General features: G+C 46.7%; 2 protein-coding genes across 8 annotated transcripts in view; one reads left to right on the plus strand and one right to left on the minus strand.

The window, feature by feature from the left end:
• nlgn2a (neuroligin 2a) overlaps positions 1-7805 on the plus strand; it is a gene marked incomplete at its 3' end in the record, with an annotated part of 94318 nt that extends 86513 nt beyond the window's left edge. For 5 of the 7 annotated variants that reach the window (XM_080023408.1, XM_080023410.1, XM_080023412.1 and 2 more), the window contains 5 exons: positions 735-920; positions 3036-3301; positions 4513-4666; positions 6255-6621; positions 6971-7805. In XM_080023408.1, the coding sequence (XP_079879534.1) occupies positions 735-920; positions 3036-3301; positions 4513-4666; positions 6255-6621; positions 6971-7805 (1808 nt within the window). Of the gene's footprint in view, positions 1-734; positions 927-3035; positions 3302-4512; positions 4667-6254; positions 6622-6970 lie in introns of all 7 variants that reach the window. The other 2 variants (XM_080023411.1, XM_080023414.1) reach the window with 1 other exon arrangement.
• Positions 7806-11192: 3387 nt separating this feature from the next.
• LOC307247144 (interferon-induced very large GTPase 1) lies at positions 11193-20329 on the minus strand. Its single transcript, XM_080023210.1, has 6 exons — positions 20178-20329; positions 20008-20050; positions 19802-19889; positions 19397-19660; positions 19007-19276; positions 11193-18005 (listed from the first exon to the last, which is right to left on the minus strand). Exons 2-6 carry the CDS (start codon positions 20047-20049, stop codon positions 13345-13347), a joined length of 5325 nt encoding a protein of 1774 aa, XP_079879336.1. The 5' UTR covers position 20050; positions 20178-20329; the 3' UTR covers positions 11193-13344.
• Positions 20330-25141: the final 4812 nt, after the last annotated feature.

Genomic DNA, 25141 nt, shown 5'->3' on the forward strand with positions numbered 1-25141 from the left:
CGGGGGTGGCTGGGGGAGGGGTGTTTTAGCGCGAGACAGAATTGGGACGCGGCGCTCCCGTCCCGAGCCTCTCATGGAACGCCGCCATTAATCAAAAACGGGAATTCGAGCCGGGGGTTAACCGCGATTCCATTTTGTTCGTGTGAACATGAGAACGTGTGAAACAGTCCCGGACGGTACCACACGTCTCGACCTTCCATTGGCACCGGCCGCGATGGCCCGGGCGGTTCAGGCCGATGTGGAAGTTCCTAAAAGTATGGATCTGGGGGGAAAATAACGGAAAAAAAATAATTAAAAATTTCCCGCGGGAAATACTTTTTTTCTCCCCCTCTTCTTAAACTTTCGAGGCTCCCGGTACCGCAGCTCTTGGTCCTCTAAGGCATGTTTTGACATGATTTTTCCCAGGGTTGGAACTTTAACGCAAATATTTTTCACGGACCCTTCGATCTCGATCCCAATTCTGTTCTTTCAGCGTCTCACGCGCTGCCCTCGCGGCCGTGTTTCGGAATGAGGTCGCGGGAGAGCCGATTATCGCGCTGTGACGGCTTTAAAGAGAAGAGGAAAAATGTCCCTACGGGATAGCACCATGAGGGAAGGGTGGAGATGGGAAGCACGTCTATCTGGCGTAAGGAGCCGGTATGGAAACTTAGCGTTGTGTCCTGAGGAAACATTTTAATGTTTGTCCGTTCCCATCTCCCCTCCCTCCCTACCTGCCCCGCCCCGTTTCCACGCAGGCTTCCTGAGCACCGGCGACCAGTCTGCCAAGGGCAACTACGGCCTGCTGGACCAGATCCAGGCGCTGCGCTGGCTCAACGAGAACATTGGCCACTTCGGAGGCGACCCCGAGCGGATCACCATCTTCGGCTCCGGGGCGGGAGCCTCCTGCGTCAACCTCCTCATCCTCTCCCACCACTCAGAGGGTAAACGTCTCTCTCTCTCTCTCTCTCTCTCTCTCTCTCTCTCTCTCTCTCTCTCTCTCTGTCCGTCCGTCCGTCCAAGCCGTCCAAAAAAAATAAAAATAAAATAAAAAGCTGTTCGACATTGCCAAAAAAAAAAATAATAATCTTTCAGCGACAATGGTAATTTAACGCATTATTGCGAGGACGTAACGAAACGGTAGCTCTGTTTCGGTGGAAGAAAAGGAATCGCGGAAAATGGAATAGCGCGATATGAAAGCCAATTGTTTGCGGGGCTGGAACACAGCCTGAAATGTCGGTGCTTTGGTTCATCTCTTGTAAACTTGTCCCGGTTGCACCGCGTCACGCTGGTGTTACCGCAGTCCGCCGTCGGAGGGAGGCCCTAGCCTCTGCACGCGTTGCGGGGTAAGACAGGCCGGCTGTTTGGTTGCGTCGTCTCCACTTCTGGGAGGGTGTCAAAAAGAAGGCGGAGTCGCTTTTTTTAATTTTTATTTTTTGGCCCCACCAAAATCCTCTGCTATGGCATTCTGCGCTTGACGGGGGACTCGAATGAATCCTGACTTACTTTATCTCAAAATCACGGCGTTGAACCGCACAGGGCGCTTAGAGGTGTGTGTGTGTGTGTGTGTGTGTGTGTGTGTGTGTGTGTGTGTGTGTGTGTGTGTGTGTGTGCGCGCGCGCGCACCCGTAACATTGGTTGCTGTCCCACAATCCCTCAAAAGACCAGGCAGAGGTGCATACACGCAGTCGAAATGGTTCAAAATCCCATCCGTTCCTTTGCTTCCGCGGTAGCATCGTCAGAACCGCGCCGGGTAAACGCGCCCCTCGTCTCCGGCGCACCGGGATTTTCCGCGCTCTTTCCGGGGCGGGTGACGCTTTCCGCACAGGTTGGGGAACGCCTCGCGATGCTAACTCCTTAACACCATCCCTCCACCCCCCGTCCCCCTTCTCACTGACCGCCGGCCGCCTTCCCACCTGCGTGGCTCTCCCCCCCCCCCTTCCCTCCCTCTTCTCCGCCCCGGCCCCCCTCTATGTCGACCGCCACGCCTTCGCCATCATCATCTTCATCCTCATCCACCACCATCGCGCCCACCATCTGCCGCCAAGTCCCCCCGTGGATGCCGTTCCGGTCCCCAGGTGCCCTTTGGTCGCACCAGGTAAGTACTCCATCATCACCACCCCACCCAACCCCGACACATGACCCCAGACCCCCACTCTACATGCTCATCCCGACTAACCCCGGGAACCACAGCAAGCCGAGCACTGTAACTGGCGCCTAAGGGCCGGCGGAGTGGAACTTTTGTGGAGAACGAGGAGGGTTTGAGAAATCAACAAACGATTCGGTTTTTTTGGGGTTTTTTTTTTTTGGGGGGGGGGGGTTTTACCGCGGATGAGACGAACCCCACCTCCTCCCCCCCCCGAGCGCTGCTCCCCGTCTCTTGATCCCTCCACGAGCCTCTGCTGCCGTGTTCCTCAATTTGCATCACTCATTCTCTCCTGTCAGTTTCCCCATTACACATCTCTCTGTATTCTCTCTGTCTGTATTTCTCTCTCTCTCTCTCTCTCTCTCTCTGATTGAGGTCGGTTTCTCCACCGCTTCCCGCTATAATTAATTTCCCCGGGAAAAAGGTTTGGGGCGAGGGGTGGGTGAAGAGAGGGGAGGGGGACTGCAGCACCGCTTAATTATTTACCGACCTGTCTCCCGCCGATGAGGAGGAGAAGAAGAGGAAGAGGGAGAAGAAGGAGAAGGCGGAGGAGGAGAAAAGGAAGAAATAGACGAAAAGGAATGGCTGAGGGAATGGGGGGTGGGGGGGGGGCTTCAGAGGGGCCTGGCCGGGACGGGGGGCAGAGAGAGGGAGTGGAGGCTGGGGGGACGGGGTTGAGGTGAGGTGGAGACGCGCGCCGACGAGCTCGCATCCGACGCCTGGTGTCTACATTTTTTGTCTTTGTTTTGGCATTTCGACCAGTGTCGGCTCTTTCTCCTCCGGGATGCGGCGGAGTTCCAAACACCTCCGAAACGCGGCGACCAACCGCCGCTCCCCTCCTCTGACTCTCTCTCTCTCTCTCTCTCTCTCTCGCACGCTCTCTCTCTCTCCCTCTCTCTTTGTCCCTCCCCAGGCCTGTTCCAGCGGGCCATCGCCCAGAGTGGGACGGCCATCTCCAGCTGGTCGGTCAACTACCAGCCCCTGAAGTACACCAAGATCCTGGCCCGCAAGGTGGGCTGCACCTACGCCGAGACGGCCGACCTGGTGGACTGCCTGCGCCGCAAGAACTTCCGCGAGCTGGTGGACCAGGACATACAGCCGGCGCGCTACCACATCGCCTTTGGCCCCGTGGTGGACGGAGACGTGGTGCCAGACGACCCGGAGATCCTCATGCAGCAGGTCCCGTTTTGCCTTGGCGTCAATCGGAAAACGCGCGACGTTGAGATTCTAATACGATGTAGTCATGTTTTTGGTCATTTGTTTTACCGTTGTTTTTTGCAACGTAACTCCTTTTTAATTCGGTCTCGCTTGAGTCACATTTTAGTCAGTCGATTTGAAAATGTCCCCCGAGGCCACGCCTACTCGCCCGAGCAGCGTTTTCCAACATATAGGTGCTATGAGAAGATTGACTGACATTAAAATACTTGACACCTAACCAGTTGCTCTAAAACTACCCCAAAGACACAAATACATGATTTAAGTCAAGTGGTAGTATTTTGCCCTGCATGCATTAAGTCACGGCCCCTAGGTGGTGCTAACTGTCCATCTCTAAACTAGAAAGGCATCAGCTCCTCCGCCTCCAAGACACTCTTCTTCTACCGGTGGGATTCTCTCAGTTTGACTCAAAAGTGAAGCGGCTCCATATATCATCTCTATTCTTCCCGCCGACTCCCAAACTGACGGACGCCGTCATCTTTCCTGAATAGTCATCGAATTCGACGAGGGGCTGTATATTCTTGCGTAGCCACAGCTGCTGTGGTTATGGGCGAAAGAGGCATGCCAGGGTTTCTCGTAATCTTTGCAATATTCAGATGTTCGTTCCCCCCATTAGACATATTCATCCCGTCATTGATCGTTCAGGGATAAAAAAAAAATAATAATTTATTTTCAGGGGTAACACACAAGTCTCCCTCCTTTTTGTAGGCTCTCAGACAGCTAGACAGCCAAAGACCATATTGGATCTGCTGCCAGTGCATAGAGGTCTAAATGGTTTAGCTGTCTAACGTTTAACATGAGGCCCCATGATGACCACTAATTGGTCACAAACAAAGTGATAAAAAAAAAACCACACACACAAGGGCTGATTCATGCTCGTTACTTTACCTTTAGGGACGTTGGGAGTGATTTGCATAGAGGCAATCTATCTACTTGCACCAACTTTTTCTGTCACTCGCTGTTTAACGCTGCATGTGTGAATGTAGGATAACAGGGGGTGCTCACAAACATCAGCATTGTGTGTTTGCTAGACTTAAAAAACAAAAAAAAGGAAATTTGAACTAGTTCGGTAAAACCCATACGACCCCGTGGATAGTCAAACCTGACTTTTGAAGACACAGATTTTGTCACTGACTTGTACCTGTGCTGCTGCACTTCCATCTTTCCGCCATTAGGGGGAGTTTCTAAACTACGACATGCTCATCGGCGTGAACCAGGGAGAGGCCCTGAAGTTTGTTGATGACAGTGAGGACAATGATGGCATCTCTGCCGCGGCGTTCGACTACACAATCTCCAACTTTGTGGACAACCTCTACGGATATCCTGAGGGTGAGACGCGACAACAGCTTAATAAATATTATGTTTATATATATATATATATATATATATACATATACACACATACTGTATGTACAGTATATACACACACACACCAATCTGCCACAACTGCCTAATATAGTGTAGTCCCCCCCGTTCCACCAAAACAGCTCTGACCTGCCAAATAATTTTTAGGAAGGTGGTACGTGTCAAAGTAACATCCACATGAATGCCAGGAAACAAGGTTTCCCGGCAGAACATTGCCCAGAGCATCACGCTGCCTCCGCAGCTTTCCTTCTTCCCATTGTGCATCCTGGTGCCATCTCTTCCCCAGGTGAACGACACACGCATCCAGCCATCCACATGATGTAAAAGAAAACATGATTCATCAGACCAGGCCACCTTCTTCCATTGCTCCATGGTCCAGTTCTGACGCTCACATGCCCATTGTAGGAGCTTTCGGTGGTGGACAGGGGTCAGCATGGGCACTCTGACTGGTCTGCAGCTACACAGCCCCATACGCAGCAAGCTGTGATGCACTGTGTGTTCTGACACCTTTCTATCATAGCAGCATTAACTTTTTCAGCAATTTGTGCTAAAATAGCTCTTCTGTGGGATCGGACCAGACGGGCTAGAATTCCCTCCCTACGTGCATCAATGAGCCATGGGCACCCATGACCCTGTCGCCAGTTCACCGGTTGTCCTTCCTTGGACCACTTTTGGTAGGTACTAACCACTGCATACTGGGAACACCCCACAAGACCTGTCGTTTTGGAGATGCTCTGACCCAGTAGCCATCACAATTTGGTCCTTGTCAAAGTCGCTCTGATCCTTACGCTTGTCTATTTTTATTGCTTCCAACACATCAACTTCAAGGACTGACTGTTGACTTGTTGCCTGATATATCCCACCCCTCGACAGGTGCCATGGGAACAAAATGATCCATGTTATTCTCTTCACTTGTCAGTGGTTTTAATGTTGTGGCTGATATTTTGGTCTGCAGTTCTGTCCCAGGGTGTAAGTTAGCTCCAAGGCTAAATCAACCATCATGTTGTGGGGAAGGGATTAGGGAAGGTGTTGAAAAGCAAGTGAAAGAGGGAAATGGAAGTGAGCGCAGTGGAGGGCGTCAAGAGTCAAGCTTACAAGGGGATTTTATATTTCCCAATATCTGGATGATGTGTCCCAACCGCGGGCTTGTGCTTTGGAACCTTATGAGGTTAAGCACCCATTGAGCCCCCAGGCAAGCGGCTTTCAACCACGGTTCTGTTTCTGATGTTCCTCTAATGCCCTCCCCTCTTCCAACACAGTAGGCAGCACCTTGAATTATACGGATGCCTTTTCATCATGCAGTCACACACTTTTTCTCTCATAATCTGTCATTCTCAAGTGGCCGTCGCTCATCTTGCATTGAGAGCAGCAAAATCATAGCCGTTTTTTTTTGGGGGGGGGGGGTTTTCTCCGTCTCTACTACTACTTCTCTCACATTCTCTCTGGATCGGTCTTTCCTCTCTCATCCCTGAATACTCCACCCATCGACGCTACCACACCCGCCTCCCCTTCCACCGCCTCATTGTCCCTCTCTGACTCCCTCTCTCTCAAGGTAAAGACATCCTGAGGGAGACCATCAAGTTCATGTACACAGACTGGGCGGACCGGGACAACGGCGACATGCGGCGTAAGACCCTTCTGGCGCTGTTCACCGACCACCAGTGGGTGGCACCGGCGGTGGCCACGGCCAAGCTCCATGCCGAGTTCCAATCCCCCGTCTACTTCTACACCTTCTACCATCACTGCCAGACTGAGACACGACCCGAGTGGGCGGATGCAGCGCATGGAGACGAGATCCCCTACGTGTTTGGGGTACCCATGATTGGTGCCACTGACCTATTTCCATGCAATTTCTCCAAGAATGATGTGATGCTGAGTGCCGTGGTGATGACCTACTGGACCAACTTTGCTAAGACCGGGTAAATTTGTCAGTATGACAGAATCGGCCAAAATAAGAAAGGATGTAATAAGATGCAATAAATAATGTCAATTTTGTTCAATTTGCCCCTTGGGATAGTGCAGGTTTCAGCCTCGTGAAGAGCTTGAACACAGTTATAGCAGCACTTCTCTACTATCATTTTGAGTTCATACTTTCGTGTGAGATCAGGGTGATCCCAGAGATCAAATGTATAAAAATGTTCTAATGGATAATTTGAAGGCGACTGAATTGTTGAAATCATTTTGTGAAAATAGCAGCTAAAAAGAGCTCTGTATCTGACTACATTGAAAAATCCTGTCGCTGAGATGTCCATTCTGTCCTTTCACTAGGGACCCCAACCTCCCAGTTCCTCAGGACACCAAGTTCATCCACACCAAGCCCAACCGCTTTGAAGAGGTGATCTGGACCAAGTTCAACTCTAAGGATAAGCAGTACCTCCACATTGGCCTGAAGCCACGCGTCAGAGACAACTACCGGGCCAACAAGGTAGCCTTCTGGCTGGAGCTGGTGCCCCACCTCCACGAGGAGCTGATCAGTAGTACTACCACTCGCCTGCCACCGGGCCCCGGTCCGGGCCCCGGCAACCACCGGCCCAGGTCCCGGACACCCAGCCCCCACACCACCCGCCACCCATATCCCACGTTCCCATCCGAACCGGAGCCCTATGGCTCGGAGCGTCCCCGCCAGAAGCTGTTCCCCGGAGACACTCGGGACTACTCCACCGAGTTGAGCGTGACGGTGGCTGTGGGCGCCTCGCTCCTCTTCCTCAACATCTTGGCCTTCGCGGCACTCTACTACAAGCGCGACAAGCGCCACGAGATGCGGCGTCACCGGCTGTCGCCCCAGCGCGGGGGCCCTGCCAACGACTTGGCCCACAGCCAGGAAGAGGAGATCATGTCGCTCCAGATGAAGCACTCGGAGCACGACGCCCACCACGACATGGAGCCTCTTCGGCCCCACGACATCCTGCGGCCCGCCTGCCCGCCCGACTACACCCTTGCCCTGCGCCGTGCACCGGACGATGTGCCACTGATGACACCCAACACCATCACCATGATCCCCAGCACCATCACCGGCATGCAGCCACTGCACGCCTTCAACACCTACCCCTCCACTGGCCACAACAACACCCTGCCCCACCCCCACTCCACCACTAGGGTATAGTAGGGACTCGCCTTGCGCTGGCGCCGCCAAGGGTTCAGGACCGGCTCTGCATATCGACGCAGACGAGGAGACCCGCTGGATCTCGGCCTTTGCTGGGCTATCGTACGCACTTGTCTCTCAAAATTCAAAAACAAAACAACTCTACGTCCTCCATCATCTGCTTAGCAGCTCCCTCCACGCGAGGCGCGCAGAGACGCAACTGAACTGAGCAGCAGCAGCAGCCGACCGTTTGTTGGGATGTTATAGATTTTTTCAAAGACCCTCGTTTTTCAAAAGGTAGTGGTGGACTTGGTGGAGAGTTCCGGCCGCCCGTTGCCTCCCACTCTTCGAACTCTGTCCCTGGGAACGAATGTCTTTTGACCCGCTCATCACCTCCCCCGCCCTTTTTTACTTTTTAACGTCCTCCGCTTCCACTTCTTGGTGTTTTGTGTGCTTCTAGCCCCTTCTATTTCAACAGCTGCCTTTTAGCTACGTTCCGTTCTCATTCTACTCGTCGCTCTACCCTGCTCCCCTTCCTTCCTCTCTAGGATATTCATTAACTAATGTGTTGTTTAAGTCTCTTACTTGTGCGGGGGGGGGGGGGGGGGGGATACAGAATACATACACTGAGCATATAACAATGAAATGGTGGATTCTCCAGTACTTTCATTCTACCAGCATTCTTGGTGCCGAGTATGTACGTCTGTGTTTGAGTCCCCATCTTGGGGGTGACAGCTCGAGAAAATTCTAGAGTATTCCTATTTACCGTCAACTAACAGATGCTGTGTTGTTATCCCAAACAGCAACGTGCCAAAATGGCCTCTCTTGTGTTTCTGTTATTCTTTGTCATTTTCTAAGCATTTGTTCAACCGTTACTTTGTTGTGGAAAGATTTTTTGCTGAAAATATAGATATAGAGAAAAGATATTATATATAGTTCTATATAAATCTGTACAGAGCAGAAAGTATATAAATGGTTTGTCTCAGTGGGGATCTATGCATGAATTATTTTTTAAAGAAGATGGACGGGAGGGAAAGAGGACATTGTACTCTGTCGGTCTGCACGTTTCCCAAAATCTACTCAAATCATGTCTGCCTCCGGGTTGAACCTTTTCTTTCTCTGTTTTGTCTCTCCGCGACAAGAACACCAGATGCCGGTTCCGGGCCCCATTCTCCCCCATTCAAAAAGAAAAGAATGAAGGAGTCATCGCCTTGGTACTTTAAAGGGTCTCGCACAACTGCGACTGTGAGCTGCGATTTGATTTCCGACTCCGAATTTTTACATTGACCCTTCGGGGAAACCAGAAACCCCATCACGTCACCCCAGCCACCCCATCCCAAAACGCCCCCGAGAGCTCCCCTCCTCCCTCTGTGGTCTGCGCCGGGGTGACTTGGGCTCGGAGAGTCGGCGTAGCGTCCGGGAGGAGTAGTAGTAGTAGTAGCTTGCCTGTGCGGGATTATTTTGGTATTTGTGTCACAGGGCAGGAAACAAAGCAACGACAGCATCCCCCCCCCCCCCCCCCCTCCCCTCCCCCCTCACTCCCTCTGTCACTCTGCTCCCCTGTTTCCACCACATGCATATTGTTTGATGTGTGCACTCGCGTGTGTGTGTGTGTGTGCGCGCGCGCGTTTGCAACGCTGGCACACGCACGTGTGCATACGAGCCCCAATTAGCGAGCGGAGAGAGGCAGACAGACAGCATTCACGACCCCCCCCCCCCCCCCCCAAAAAAAATGAAATATCGTCAACCCATCTGTCGTTCGTTCTCCCTCACTTCGCAAGCAAACGAGCGTCGCGGGCATAAAATAACCTTCTCCTGTGACTGCGAATCAGAAAACACACACACACACACACACACACACACACACACACAGGCGACATCACTGTGTCCTCGCTGTTCCTACACAATCTCTGACCTCAGCTCACCTCCGCTGCGTTTTCTTTTACCCCCCCTAACCCACGAAAGGGGCCCTCGCTGGAACAGATCCCTGGCCAGCTCGTGGGCTGTATGTCTGAACTCTTAAGCACACCGGGGTGGGGTTACGCCGCATCGATAAAGAGGGGAGTTTTCCGTTGAGGTTGGCTGAATCGGGACGGCATGGGCGGCCGTACCATGTGGCTTATACGACAGTCCCCCCCCCCCCCCCCCCCCAGCTGACTGAACCCCCCCCTTGTCGATCAAACTGTCCCACCGTGGGGCGAGTGGTAGCCTAAAAATTCGGGGCGTTGTTTTTATTATTTTGGTTGTCGTTTGTTTTCTTTTGAAACGGTGCTGTCAATGCTTGTGTTTTAGCTTAGGCCTCGTCGGATCGTTTGTTTTTCTATCTTATTACTGCCTGTCTGACGGCGTTCTGGGGGGCGGAAGGGCTGACCACGACAACTGACTCTCTCTTTCCCTCTCTCTCTCTCTCTCTCTCTCTCTCTCGGCGGGGGCGAGAGAGGCCGTACGCTGTGGGGCGAGTGGTGGTGGAGTCTGGGTGCTCACAGCCTTAAACGTAGATTCACAAGGCAGGGATTGAGGGCCGAGCGGACGCAAGCGAACGGGACGACGTCGAGAGGGCTGGGCGTCCGTCCGCCGGCCGCCTACCTTCCCTGCTGTTAAAAGCCTGGAACCTTATAAACTGTTTTTACTCACCGCTGCGAGTGGCGGCGGTGCCTAGGGGGGTGGGGGGGGGGGGGTGTTGCGGGGTCTGGGAAGGTACATGACAACACAACGGCAACGGCACCTGGGCCGGCGAGAACAGCAGCCCCGCGGCGGGCGGGTGTTCACTGTGGTCCGTTCTTATCCTTGTCGATTTTATAAGCTTACACCAGAGGGCGCCACAGCGACAGGTTTCACTCCAGTCTGCCCCGGCGAGGGCGACAACAAAAACGTGACTGCAGGAAGGAACGCGAGACACACGGGATTTAGGAGGAACTCTAAACTGTACATTTTTAAGTGTAAGAAACAAACAGACAAAATATTTGTAAATATTAAGTTTGTTGTTTGTTTTCTTTATTGGTTTGGTTTTCGGAGCGAATGAATGAAATACTTTGTGACAACAGAAGACAACAGGTGCAGTTTGCAAATAGCCACCGGCTCGAAAATTCAGGCTCAACAAGTTTAGGAAATATTTTGTGCACGCCAAACCTACTCCTCTCAATTTCTTTGTGTCTTACCTCGGGCCCGGAGTTGCCCGCCGCTGGGCGCTCCTGCTGGAGCATCGGGATTCCTCACCAGTAAAAGCAGTCACTGTAGCAGAAATGTCTCCTCCACTGCAGCTCCCACACCGCGATGAATTAATAACACCTCCGTCACGCTACTTCAAGCTGCGCTGCTTCTCCGTGGATGTAGAAAGAGCGCCCACGTGTAGGCCCGTGTGTACCATCTGCTTGGTTGAAGTTTCCTCACGGGCTGAATTTTGTTCTTCGGCAGTTCGGGGAAAGTAATGCAATTCACTTGTCGTGAGCTTTTTCCCCCCCCGAAGCTTTATTGTCAAGTTATGGCTTAAAGTATGGAGGTGCAAAACAATGCAGTATACTGAATGTGGGGTTCATGATATGTAGCTGTGATACAATACAGCACAATTTACAATTATGAAGAGATATATAATGAGGCTTGATTACCTGTTATATTTACTCTGTTTCAAAGAAAAAGCGGTTGATGCTCATGCGAGTGCGAAAACAGCCGAACAGATCCCGAAAGGCAGCTCATCGGCCCCACATGCGCCGGGAAACGATCTGGATTGTTGACGAACGATCGCAAACGATCGTTCGCCACCCGGCAGGCAAAGGGCCTCGGGCTCGGCGCCAAGTCATTTTCCCGACACTTAATGATTAAACTTTATCAATAGTGTTCGGAATGGCAAGCCCCCACCCTTATGTTGTCGGGGACATAACAGACAACGTGATGTGTTTGTCTCCTTGATGAATCAAATATAGGAATACTTATGGCCACCGCGGTTGTGGCCCTGATTGTTGTAACCCATAAGAAAATCTCAAGAGCCTTTGCTTTGATACGAGAGGCCTTGTTTCCAAACAGGACATACGTCGAACAAACGTTTCTCTTCTGCGCGGCGTTGCGGTATTAGAGAATAAAAACACCTTTTCCATGATATTCTAATGGAATCCTCATCCTAAATGGAAGGTTTAAGCGATGATGGCATGAAGTCCTGATACTCAGCAGTGGGAGGCCATAAGAAGGTATCAACGGAAGAAAGGTGAGAACACAGTAACCTCTCGAAGGCATGCATCTTTATTCATGAATTTGGTCGAAGTGCATTGCAAAAAGGGTAGGTTTCAATTTTCAGAATTAAATGTCACATTTCTACGGCTGTAGATCAGACAAGGAGCAGTGAGGGAGAACACATTCACGAGAGCAACCAGAAAATAGGGAAATTAAATGTACACCGCAAACTAGGGGCACATTTTAAAAGTATATAACAGAATACATACAGTGACTGGATCAGTGAGCGAAATTTGGCAATGCACAGCGAATGCACGTCATTATCTTTCTCTTTGTTTTTGCACGGGATCAAATGACAGCAAATCGCTTTTGTGTGTTTTCTAGTGACTAAATGCAGTTTCACCAGCCTCAGTGCTAATCAGGACCCTTGTCAGCACAGCCACAATCAGGGTTGCCAGGTCAGGGAATAAACATCAATTCAAGTTGGCACTGAAAACCCAACCAAATGTTCCAAAGCCAGATTGACAGCTGTGGGTCTGACACATTCTCAATTTTATTTTGATATTTTTTACATTGCGTGATTTGTTAAGCAAACATTACTGGACGGGCAGGAACAGGCAACATGTAGGTCATCACAAGACACGTAGCTTTGATATTCACATCATTGTGGCAAGATTTTAACCATTATTGTCATAGGAGTCTACATGAAATTCATGTTATTTACAGTGACCTCAAGTGAGGTCATCCTTTGAAATAAATACTATTAGCGGTACGCAGTTATCAAGTCCATCCGCCAGATTTTGACACAAAACTGAGCAAATTGAGACAAGCCCTTTTAGGGCACATCTCAAATTTGGGGTTAGATACCAAGGCACACCTTTAGAGGGCACGTGTCTAGTTTTCGGTGCGTTTAGTCACACAGATACACACACACACTGAGCTAGATTATCAGCTCGGTTTTCATTGCAAATGTGCACCTGTTGTCTTATTTTTACATTCTATGTTGGATTTCAAAAACCCAAGACTTGAGGTGAAGAAAATGTTAAATAAAGGAAATAAAAAAATCATTATTAAAGAATTTCAAACAATATAAATAAATAAGATGATGATATTTCTGTTTACTTTAGAAGTTACACACTGTATGCTGTGATTCTGATCTGGGAAACATTAAAGACATTCATAGCCAGCCCCCTGTTTTTGTCTCTTTATTTGCCGTCCTTCAATTGTCCAACATCGTCATATACGTATATGCTATAAAATAAGCACACAACAACAAAAGGCAAAACCTTGAAATGATTTTAGAAATGCGCGACAATGCGGGTTTTGGGTCACATTTTACGGCTTTATCTTACAGCATAAGCAGGTGACAAATATATCCAAGGCCACGCAAGGGCCCTTACTTGATGCCAAAAGAGGCCATGAGGGTTTTTTCTGCTTGCTCCTTTGAAATTGATTTCCACATTGCAGGAATATCAGCAGGCTTTGCAGCATATCGTTTGGCAAACTGCGTGTTGAACCGTGTCATCACATATTTCCAGTAGTCTGTTGCCTCGATGCTGTTATCTGCAGGAATTTCCCAGGTAGGAAAAATGTCTCTATATTGTTTGAAAGGGTAGAACTTGGATTTTGTTTCAAAGCACTCGAATTGCTTTTCACTGGCCACCGAAGAGGAGCATATATCAGCAATGAGTTTTGCTGAGATGCTGTATCTGTATCGTCCAAGACCCTCTGGCCTATGTATTGAAGCACAGTGCTGGCTGTGAGCCTCTCCTCCTGCCTCACAGGGTGCTTTGCAAAATGGACACTGTTTCCCACAGCCTATTAACTTGGTAAAAAGCTCATTCTGGGGCTTGACACGGAGTTCTTCTAGTCTAGTTTGGATCTCTCTTTTGTTAATTGTTTTTTGCAACTCCTTTCCCATTTCCTCCACAGATTGTGTAAGCCAGTTAGCAAACTGCTCCTGCTTTGCATTGTTAAGGATCATGAAAGCTCCAAGAGCATCTTGCGGAATGACGAGTTCATTGGCAAGTTCTTTGCAAATATCTTGAACAAATTGGACCAATTCACTGTCGTTGTTCATTTGAGCCTTCTCAATAGCTTTTTTAATACTGCTGATACTTGCTTTAAGATGTCTATCCTCCAACTCAAACATTCGAGATCCATTTGAGAAGTGTTTCACAATTTGCTCACGAATCCATTGTTTCACAAAATCCTCATAGGAATCAGTGTAACTTGCATACTTTTCAAAGTTGTTCTCTGAAAGTAAATCCTTCAAAATTGAGTACTGGAAAAACGTGCGGGTGCTGAATTTCACTGAATTGCTGCCTCTGAGCATTTCATCAACAATGGCTGTACCCAAGGAATTAGTAATGCAGGTTTCCACTGCAGGCCTTAGGCACTGTTTTGTGAACTCTTCTGCTTTCTTCTGACACTGGTCCCGTTCATGGAACAAGTCTTTGAAATCCAAACGATACTTTTCTTTGTGCTGATCAAGACAAATGAAGGGGTCATTTATCGTAATGTAATATTCATGCATTTGCTGAAAGATTCTGGCTACACCTCCACAAACCTGTTGTTTAAGAGACACCTCAAACTCGATTCCTGTCTTTGAATCCTTAAGGCTCTTGTCAATGATGCGCAGGATTTCCAGAGTGTAATTGTCATGGTAGTTCGTGTTCAACCTCTTTTTCTCAAGAGCAAGCTGTGTGCAAGTAGAAATTATCTTGTCAGCCATCATTTGTAAATCATTAACATGATTTTGCATGTGTAACACATGGTGTTTAAACTTGTGCCAAAGTCCTTCAGCCTTGACTATAAAATCTTTAGTTCCACATTCACGCAGATCTGCAGAGCTCACCAATTCATTGGCGTGACCTCCTTTTTGCTTTAGGTTTATCCTCAGTTGTCGATCTACCTTGGCAAAGATATCCTCCTTCTTTAATCCTTTGATATTCAACTGTCTTAAAGTTTTTTCCCACATCTTATCAAACTCTCTGTCCAGCTCTTCGTCCGTGCTCTGAGACTTACTGCTTCGGCATTCCTCAATCAATCGAAGCACTTCTTTTTCCAATTTGATTGTTTGGTTTTCCTTGACTCGATCCAGCTCTGCCTTTCCCTGCTTTATGTCAGCTGTTGCAGTCATTTGACTAAAAACAGACCTTTCCATTTCATTTCGTAGACATTTTACACTGTTGGCAAAGTCCTCTCTGTACCTCTCTACTAGATAGACATGGCCGTCCGTTTGCTCAAAATAACGTGCTAGATTCTCGAGAAGTGTTGTCTCCCACTTAGACAGCTCTGAGCATGCCTCAGTTTTCAAATGAGCGACAAACTCGCCAATGTCAGCAAACTTGGATTTTGCACCTACCGTTCCGAAATTCCAAATCTTTGTTTCAGTATTCATTACCCACGTGTAGATCTGTTTTTTGAAGTCCCATTCCCATTTGTTGAATTCTGTGCATAGTCTCATGTAGGCGTCAGCCACCAAGCTGTTTCTAAAACTGAAGATGAAATTCTCATGTTTTACTGCATTCCACAGGCTTGTTGTCCAAACCAGAAATTCATTTATGTTGTTCGCAGATGACTTACATTTTCCCAAAATATGGATTATGTTTTTCTTTAGTTCATAAACAGCCTCACTGTACCCTGCGTTGACTGGCGCCATTGGTGGGTTCCCATGCCAGAGTCCAGGGATGTACCAGTTCCCTGTTTCTGGGTCGTACTCCATCACATCAGTAAAGCTTTTGTTTTCATCCTTCTTTTCCATTTTGGCGGCAGCCTGGGTCATCTCATTCAACTGTTCCAACAACAACTTTCTGTCCCTTAGGTTCTTGTCATAGGCTGAGACATCTGAAACATTCTGATGAACAAACTGGCATTTGGGTTTTTTGCCCACTTCCTTCATCCGGAGAAAAGCATGGACAACAATTTGTAGGATGTCTTTCATTTCTGTCAAGTTCTCCATAGCAATATTTATTATTGTGACATCACTCAACCCCACAACAAGCGTTGCAAGCTCATTGTCATGCTCATAGCTATCATCCAGTTGAGCCAGCTCTGGTGATTTCAGACCCTCCGTGTCAATGATGACCAAGAAGTCACAGTTAAGTTCTTCTTTGAGCTCTTCATTCACTCCGATGAGCACCATGAAGGCACCTCGAGTGCATCTGCCGCTGCTGACCGCAAACTGCACACCGAACATGGTGTTGAGGAGAGTGGACTTTCCTGTGCTCTGAACTCCAAGCACTGTGACGACCAGAATCTTGCTGTTGGGATTCAACATGACACTCAGCTGAGAAAGGACGCTCTCAATCCATTTCAAGGGGATGTTGGATGCGTCTCCATCTACAAGCTCCAGAGGAAATCCATCCAGGAGTAATTGAGCACACAGCTTGGGCAGATGTTGGAATTGTTGGCGTGAGATTTCCGTTTCAGGAAGGGAAACTGCAGACTCATAGAGTTGGCCCATTTCACGAAAGAAGTGCTCAATTCCTAAGGAACTGTTGGAAAGACGTGCATCAAGGACCTTCATTTCCTCCTTGTTTTCAGGTTTCTGGCAATTCTCTTTATATTCTTGCCTAAGATCAGAAAGTTTTTCTCGAGACAAGTTGTCGAGGTTAATCCTCATCCATTTTAAGAAATAACACCGCTCTGCTCCTGGGTTTGATATTGCCTGTATGAAGCATGTCATCGCGTCTGAAATATCATAACGGTTTTGGTCTTTCCTGAGCTTAATCTTCTTTTCTTGGAGATCACTTTTGTACATTTCTATCTCTCTTTCTCCAGCTTTTCGCAGCCTACATTCTTCCTTCTCCAAACGAGTTAATTCTTTCCATATTTTACCTTGCAGGGGTAGTTGTTCTTCTTTGTACTGTAGCGTGTCTTGTATTTTTTCGGTGATGGCGTCTGCATTTTGTTTTGCCATTTGACATTCTGGGGCATCCTCGTCAACCAATATACCCAGTTCATGGGCAATATCAGCCATTTGTTCTATTCTAATTTTTTTCTTTGAGTTTTTGACCACATTAATGGCATTATTTCGCAGCCGTTGTGCCAAGCCTGCATCATTCATGCCTTTAGTCTTCAAAACTATTTTGTCCTTTGTCAAATTTATTTCTGCCGCTACTCTTTTTAGGTCATTGAGGTTAAAAGTCTTGCTTTGGGCGTTACCCACCAAGAATAACTGTGTGCTGTTGGGTTGGTTGGTTAGGAGCCTGCACTGATTGTCCAAATTGTCAAAGAACACAAAAACTGCTGCAGATATGTGGCACAGAAAACAAAATTGCGTTTCACAACATGCCATGTCCCCTCTGAGGTTGGCTACAGCAACTGGTTCACCAAAAATGTCAATGTTTTTGTTTCCACAGGGAAGATACCAACTTATTTCCACCAATCCATCAGCTATCTTCCTTGGAATATCCCCACATTCCATATTGTGGTGGACAAAGGTGTCATGATACTGTTGGGAATTGCTTAAGAGCTTATTCAGAATCTCTGACTTGGACAGAGAACACTCACCGAATCGCACAAAAGACACCAGTGGAAGTTCAGAGAGAACAACTCGCTCTTCAATAAAGCTCTTGGGATCCCCCAGTGAGTGAGGTCTGTACTTTTTCACAATGTCTCTCATTGCCCAGAGCATGAGCGTGCACTGTTTTTTTTCACAATCAGGAAGCAGCAGAGGCAAAGAAAACTGACACATGGACATTTTCACCGCCATTTCCTGCTGTAGGAGGCCATTTGAACACAGGAAGAGTGCAGTCACAATGTCTAAAGGGTTAAGCATGTTTCCTGACGTTGCACTATCGGCGATGTTGTCAATGCTGTCAAAGGAACAATCACCCCCTGACTCGCTTACCGATGTACATTTCACATTCCTCGCTGTCAAATTGACCATCATTAAGCTCTTCATGAAGCACCATGGAAGATCTGAAAGGCACTTGGCGGATACATCACTAATGGTCCTCTCACCAATTTGTAGGACACTACTCAGTGACAGCTTGTCCGTGTAATGCTGCTCCAACCCCAGATCTTCCAGAAAACTCTCCAAGTAAGTCTCTGTGGACACAGAGACAGAGATAGATAGTTTGATAGAGATAGTACACATGGGCGTAAATTAAATTTGTATTATTGTTTATTATTATTGTTAATTATTATTGTTTATTATTATTATTATTATTATTATTATTATTATTATTATTTTGAGGGTTATTTTGGTTGAACGAAAATTAAAGATATTTTGAGGGACAAAATATATTCGAATATTTGAAGCACTTATCCAACAAAAGAGTGGGATGGAAAATCTGTGTCAATTCTGAAAGCATCAAAATGCAAATAATTTGAGTATTATTTTGCGTTTAGCTTAAATGTTTATTCGGTGTCTGTAGGTAACAGACAGTACATTTAGTACAGGAGAGCGGTAAGTATTAGGTAGAAACAGAGTTATGGTTAAGAACTAGTGACTAACTACTGCTCTAGCTGTTGCACTTATTCCCTAAAAGAGTATGTTTGTCCAACATGGACAGTATATGCAAGGTAGCAGGAGTTGACACTACGTCTTGTCTAAATTGTTTGTTTACTTTGTGCTACGTCTTTGTCCCTACCGGCCTTGCACACTGTCACTCTTTCAGTGGAGCTTTGACAAAATCAGTAATGTTGACCTTGATGAAGAAGAACTTAACAAGATTTGACAAAATTAAATATATGGATAAATCACACAAAATGCTTGTGTTGAAATTAAGACCTCATCAATTCAGATCTTCGACTATTTAATGACCTTTAAGGACTAATACTTGTAAGTGAGACATTGTAAGACATTTTAAGACTTTTGCTGACCTTTCTTTACAGAATTGTTGGTATTATCATGAAATACTATTATTATTATTAATATTATTATTATTATTATTAGTAGTAGTACAGTAGTAGTAACAGCAGAAGCAGAAATGTTCTTTTGTTAAAGTAGTAATAATAGTTGTGCAATGAGTAGTAGAAGACATTATGAGGCAGGGACAGTCATTACGTAATTGCAGCAGCACAAGCTGAACAAAAGAAAAACTCACTTGTGCAGGCCGATACCAGGGCGGGCTTGCTGAAGCTTCCATTTCTCAGTTTTGTCGAAACTCGGAAGGAATACAAAGCTCCTGGCGTCAGGCCAGAAAACTTCACGGCGTTTGACTCCGTCTCCACCTCTTGGGCCGTCTCCAAATCCTCCAAATCACGGGAACTGCTCACGATGTATCCTCCCACGTCGCCAGCGGGCGTGTCCCAACTCAAAGACGCTGTGTCACCGCTGATCTGATCAACGCGCACAGTCTCTGGAGGGACACTCTCTGTGAAATAAAAAGCAAACATTCAACCCCGGTCGGTATGCCGGCCGTAGCATAAACGGGAAACATTAAAAGATCCATTTCGGCTGTGGCATTTAGCATTATGGTAATAAACACGTTTACCAGTGAAGACGGCCACGGAGGTGGCTTGGCTCTGATCTCCATTTTCACCAATCCTTCTGATGCAGAACGTGTACTCAGTCCCAGGGAGCAGCCCTTTGACGTCTGTGACGCTGGGATCTCTGATGTTCAGACTCTCTGTCTGCGTTTTGCAACTGTAGGTCAGTTGATATTTACATCTCACTATGTCATCGGTGGCGGTCCAGCCGAGAGAAACGGTGTCAGTGCCGACATACTTAAGCACCATTTCCCCTGGGGGAAGACTTCCTGTTAAAGGAAAAAGGGTATTATAATTTCATAATTAACATTATAATACTATTTTTTTTTCTTCCTCCACGTTTCTCCTTCCAAGAACACAGTGAAGATTCGAGGGAATATTTGGGTACACAATGTGATCTTTTGTCTCACCATGCTGATGATCTGAACCGGGATGTCGATCTATTGTAGAATATGCACCTTCTTCCTCGACGAATGAATCACAAGCATCGTGAAATTCCTTTGGTTTAAAAAAGAATAATTTTCAAATCAATTCCGTCATATCTTGCGTACATGAGAGTACATATCTGTCTGTAGTAAGTACAACATATATACACTGTACTGTACAGCATGTATACCTCATCCTCAGACGTGTCTGTCACAGCAGATGTTTCAGCCATTCTATGATGTAATCCCATGGAGGTAAACAAGTTGATTAGGCTACGACAAAAATCCTAAAAATACTAAAGCAATATCATAGTATCAATTGAACAAATGATTACTGATTATATTGAAACAGGGTTATTACCTGAAAGGTCGGTATTCCAACTAATTATTGTCCGTCTTCCAACATTCAGTGTCCAACATCGGGGGGTCCGTTGTTTGAAATCTAAACCAGGTTCATACCGAAGCTTTTCACAAGTTTTGCTCGTCAAGTAAGGTTCATGCGTCCTCCCTCAAAGCTCCCCACGACTGATACTTCACTGTGCAGCCGACTCCTTTGTACATTGTACTACTTGCAGTTTCGTTTTACAGGAACCTCTCAGGGTTTCAAATAAGACTGACATAACATTTGAGTAACAGCAGGGACGACACTGAGTAAGTTGAACATATAAAAATATGTAAAAAAAATTATATAACAAATAACTACAATTTATAAATAACTAGAGAAGATAAACTTAAACAGCATCAGGTAACTTTCCATTCACACAGAAGGGAAACTTAAGCAAGAATGAAGAAGAAGAGGAAGAAGAAGAATCTTTAATTATCACACAACACACCCGAGCGTCCATCGCTGGTCAGACGATGGTGATGTGTGCATGTTTTTGGTGGGGGTCCTTACTGACGTTAGGTGGAGGAAACCCCATGTGAGCACGGGGAGAACATGCAATTAAATGTTGTGCATCATTGTGCATCATTAGCTCATGACTTAACTCTCGCACATTTATGTTGATGTGGAAACTGAAATGTTGCTTAATGTGCCTGGTCAACACATTTTCAAAAATTCAAAAATTAATCACAGCAGCACACGGTGACCGAACCGAGGAATCCCTGTAAGTTGTTCCTGGGGGGCGGGCTGGAGCCCATGCCAGCTGACTATACTGCATGCATAACGCAACGAGGCATTGTTGCTTGGTCCCAAATTGATCACAATCTAACATACTGATGTAAAACACTAAGTTAGAGAAGCAGAGTCCCCCAGTTCTCCAAGAGTGAATGACATCTACTTATAGTCTAAAGAGAAAATGAAACTATCAGGTAACTTTCCACTGACACAGAAGTGAAACTTAAGCAATCCAGGTTATATGAGGTCACTGTAAGGGAGTAAACGCTTCCTATTTTCTCCACAAGTATGTTGTGCATGATTTTGGATGCAACACAATAAACGGAACAAGCTAAACAATAGCTCCCAGAGGAAACCAGCAGAGAAGCAGGGAATATGGAGAGACCAAGCACCCAAGCTCTGAGGCAGCAACTGGAAAATGATGTGCGTTCTTAGCCCTGCAATAATTATCTTTGTGAGAAGGAGTGCAAGGCCTATAGTGACACTGACTTTGTAGTCAGAGATAAGCAAACAATTCGGCCAATGATTGTAGGCTTAGCTTCTGGCGTTTTGCATTCCGTCCATGTTGAACAGAGATACTCTTCTTGGGAATAAGTAAAGCGGCTAGAGCAGTAGTTTGTCACTTAGGCATGTATGTGGTGTGTGATAGTGCAGCATTTGTAAAAGGAAATACTCTAAGAGTGCTCAGACCCTGTTTGTAAGAGCGTCGCCCCTGTCAATCCGTCTACTTCCTTGGCGTGAGGATGTTAAGCTACTGCCTCCTTTCTCTCCATCTGCTGATGGCCTCGAGTTTGGTGAGTGCCAGTGTGTATGGCAGCTTCAGAGACTGCGCCCAGTCTTTTTATCTACACACTCCTCCTGCGGGGTTCGGAGGAGATGGCTTGAGGTTCATCTGCCAGCGATACCGGGACAAGCCGCGCTATGCCACCCTGTACGACAGCGCTCGGCACCTCCCCCTCTACTCAGCCTACATCTTTAAGAAGTCTGATGGGAAGGGGAGGGTGGACACTCCCTGGATGTACGAACCTCAGGTATTTGAAAGAAGAAGAATGTTTAATTGTCACATGCCGCACCACACTGCAACACATGCACACGCTTTGGGTGGTGGCCAGTGAGATGTGGCCTCTGCATTTAACCCATCCTGGCTTGTCCTTCAGCCGGGAGCAGTGGGCAGCATTCGTTGACGCGCTGCCCGGGAACCTGGTTCCAAGTGTCCATCGCTGGTCAGACGATGATGTGTGCATGTTTTTGGTGGGGGTCCTTACTGATGTTAGAAAGGCTCCTATTTGGGAGGTAACCCGCCAAAGCACGGTGCCAATAGCGCCCCGGGCGGGAATCGAACCCAGGACCTTCTTGCTGTGAGGCAGCAGTGCAAATGCACTTGCCAGTGAAGGATTATTTCACTCATTTAAAGGAGCAATAAACAACTTTTTTGCTTTTACTTATTATTATGAAGTACATTGCACAGTGTAATGGCTTGAGAATGAAGACACCATTGACACCACATTTGGCTTTAAGTTTTACATGTACATTCATTCCATTAAGTGTGCTATTAAAGAAAAGAAATGTGGAAAGTGAAAAAAAAAAATTCCTTAAAGATTGGTTTGCCAGTTTTCAACCAGTGTCATGACAAGGTCCTGGTCCGTAAAAACCCCGTTAGCTCCTGTTTCAGAAAACAGGAAGCTCATTGGATGTTAGTTACATTTGAAACGGATGGTAACTTTTTTCCTCCCATCCAACAAACCTCAACAGCTGGCCTCCAGCGATGACGGTGACAATATGAGAGGGCTCCCCACCAGTGATGACACACGCCATTTGATCGAGGAGAGCCAGGCTGTGCTTGACGACTACACAGACGCCGTGGCGTACGAACGCGGGCCGCTGAACCCCGACCAGCACCAAGCCGAGCCCGATGACAAATCCTCCACCTACACCTTGACCAATGTGGTCCCGCAAATCACAGACTTCCTGGACACGTCCTGGAATCCGTATTTGGACACAATCCGCCGTCGTCTCAACAACTTCTGCCACGGCCACTCCTACGTGGTGGCAGGGGTGACTGTTTCAGGGGCGACCTTGCGGCGGGAAAGACAGGACCGCTTGGGTATACCAAAATACTTATGGCTGGCATACTGCTGCCCGTGGTTCGACCGCAACTCACCACACGAGGTGAGGTTCATGTTCCCCAGCTATGGGGGCTATGCACTGAATGAAAGGAGAGGGCACAGCGTGGTGGAGGTCCCCCTGAAGAGCCTGGAGAGTTTCCTGAAGAGCCAGACGGACATGGACAGCATTTCTATTTTCTACAAGGGCTGTGTGCCAGAAAACCAATTCATAAGAGGGAAAAGAGACTTGAACAGTCTTTTAATCATACTTGCATCAGACTCTACTTAATGTTGGTAAAATGTTGGTAAATAAGGTATGACCAACTCATTTTTCAAAACAGATTTTCCTTTAGCGTTATCAAATCTCGGGAACACTTTTTGAGATGGATTAACGCTACATTTATAGGTATGGTCAAAGGCAGTGCAGTGCCATGGTCCACTTGCATAAACTATCTCAAGTGAGTTTTGGTTTTGACTAATTAACACATTGACCTAAAGGGATCCTTTAAATCCTTTAACCATCCGTCGGTGGGGTAGTCTGCAGTGTTACAGCAGTAACAAATTGGCAGGATGGCATGAAGCATTAGTAAATTGGTAGTTCTAAATTAGAGGATATGATGAATAAGTAAACAGTATAGATTAAACACTATACATGAAATAGCAATATTGCATGAGTGAATTGTCCTTTTTGGTGTGATATACAATAGTGTTTGTGTGTTCAAATCCTTACCGGTTACTATTTTTGGTAAAGCTGGTGATTGTTTAAGTGTAATCGAACAGCATTATTATTATTGTCATTATTATTGTTATTATTATTATTTTTATAACTCTAGAAGTGATCTCGATTTGACATAGTATACAGTAGCTGCTGATAATCAGTATAAAACCTATCAAGTAGTTTAACAAAAAGGAATAATTGTTTTGTTTTGTACATTAGAGTAAGAATGGAAGATGTAAGTTTGTTTACTAAAAGATTGAATCACTAAAATTAATACGTTACAATGGCTTTTAAGATGTGATTGCGTCTGATTGGGAAGACCTGGAGGATTGACAACAGGACGATCAAAGACAATTGCTCTACAATTGAGTTGACAATTAAAAGGCCATAACATGTCCAGCGTTCAAAGGTCCTTGTAAATTATTGATATTATTGCTATTTGTATTTAACAGATTTGCAAATACGATTATTTAATAGGCTCAATTGAAATTATTGTGACATGAAATGCATGCAAGTATATAAATGGAAAGACCTTGACTGAATTTAGCTCTGTATCTCATACTGAGCTGCATTGTTAAAATTATTGTCAGATATTATAGAGTGCCCTATAGAACCAGAATCATTTTGACTACTTCTTATTTAAATGTGACATTCTCCTCAATTTACCTAGTTGTTGAAGCAATGTTCAGAAGCCAAGTTAATGACTACTGTGTTATCACTCAGGGACACTGTTATCAGAGAACCCTGGAGTGATTATCTTTATGACACTGCCTGTTACAGTGGTAGACCTCTCTCATCGTCTGACAATGTCTGCAACAAACACATTAAGCACCCCAGGTCGGGAGGACAATCCTGTTTGCCTGATATTCTGCTGAGAGACATGCCTACTCCTGCATTGCCGAGAAGGTCTGTGAAGACCTTGTGTACAGAGATCCAGTTTGGCCGACATCAGCAACAAACAAGCTACTGTTCGGTGAAATGCAATGCAAGCGTTGACTTCTGCTGCTCCACACCTCCACCCACGAACATGAAGGGTTTGGCCTCCCAAGTACAGCAAACACACAGTTGAAAATGGTGAGGAGCCTAACCAACTATGGACCTCCTTTGGACCTGCATTCGGTGATGTCACTGCATTAGACAAAACGTCAAACTGAACGACTGCAATTGGGATGTTTTTCTGCTCCGACGGGGAGCTGTGGAAGGATTGAAGTCCTGAAGTCCAGCTTGAAATTATACCTTTGCGATCCCGGGGGTCGCTTCTGTGTGTGTTGTTTTATCAGCTGTTGTTTTATCAATCTGTCTATCCTGATAGTACACAGATCATTAAATGTTCTCCAAGAAAAACAACATTGTAGTAGTAGAGTATTGGCGAATTAAATAGGAAA

The sequence above is a fragment of the Zeus faber genome (assembly GCF_960531495.2).
Source record: "Zeus faber genome assembly, chromosome: 22".
NCBI classification, from domain to species: domain Eukaryota; kingdom Metazoa; phylum Chordata; class Actinopteri; order Zeiformes; family Zeidae; genus Zeus; species Zeus faber.

Excerpts from the sequence above, each read along its gene's own strand:
- LOC307247144 (XM_080023210.1), bottom strand. The coding sequence starts at position 20,049 with ATGGCTGAAACATCTGCTGTGACAGACACGTCTGAGGATGAG. Across the intron at positions 19,890-20,007 it reads CAGACACGTCTGAGGATGAG|GAATTTCACGATGCTTGTGA; the intron begins GTATACATGCTG and ends TTTAAACCAAAG. Across the intron at positions 18,006-19,006 it reads CCTGGTATCGGCCTGCACAA|AGACTTACTTGGAGAGTTTT; the intron begins GTGAGTTTTTCT and ends CTGTGTCCACAG.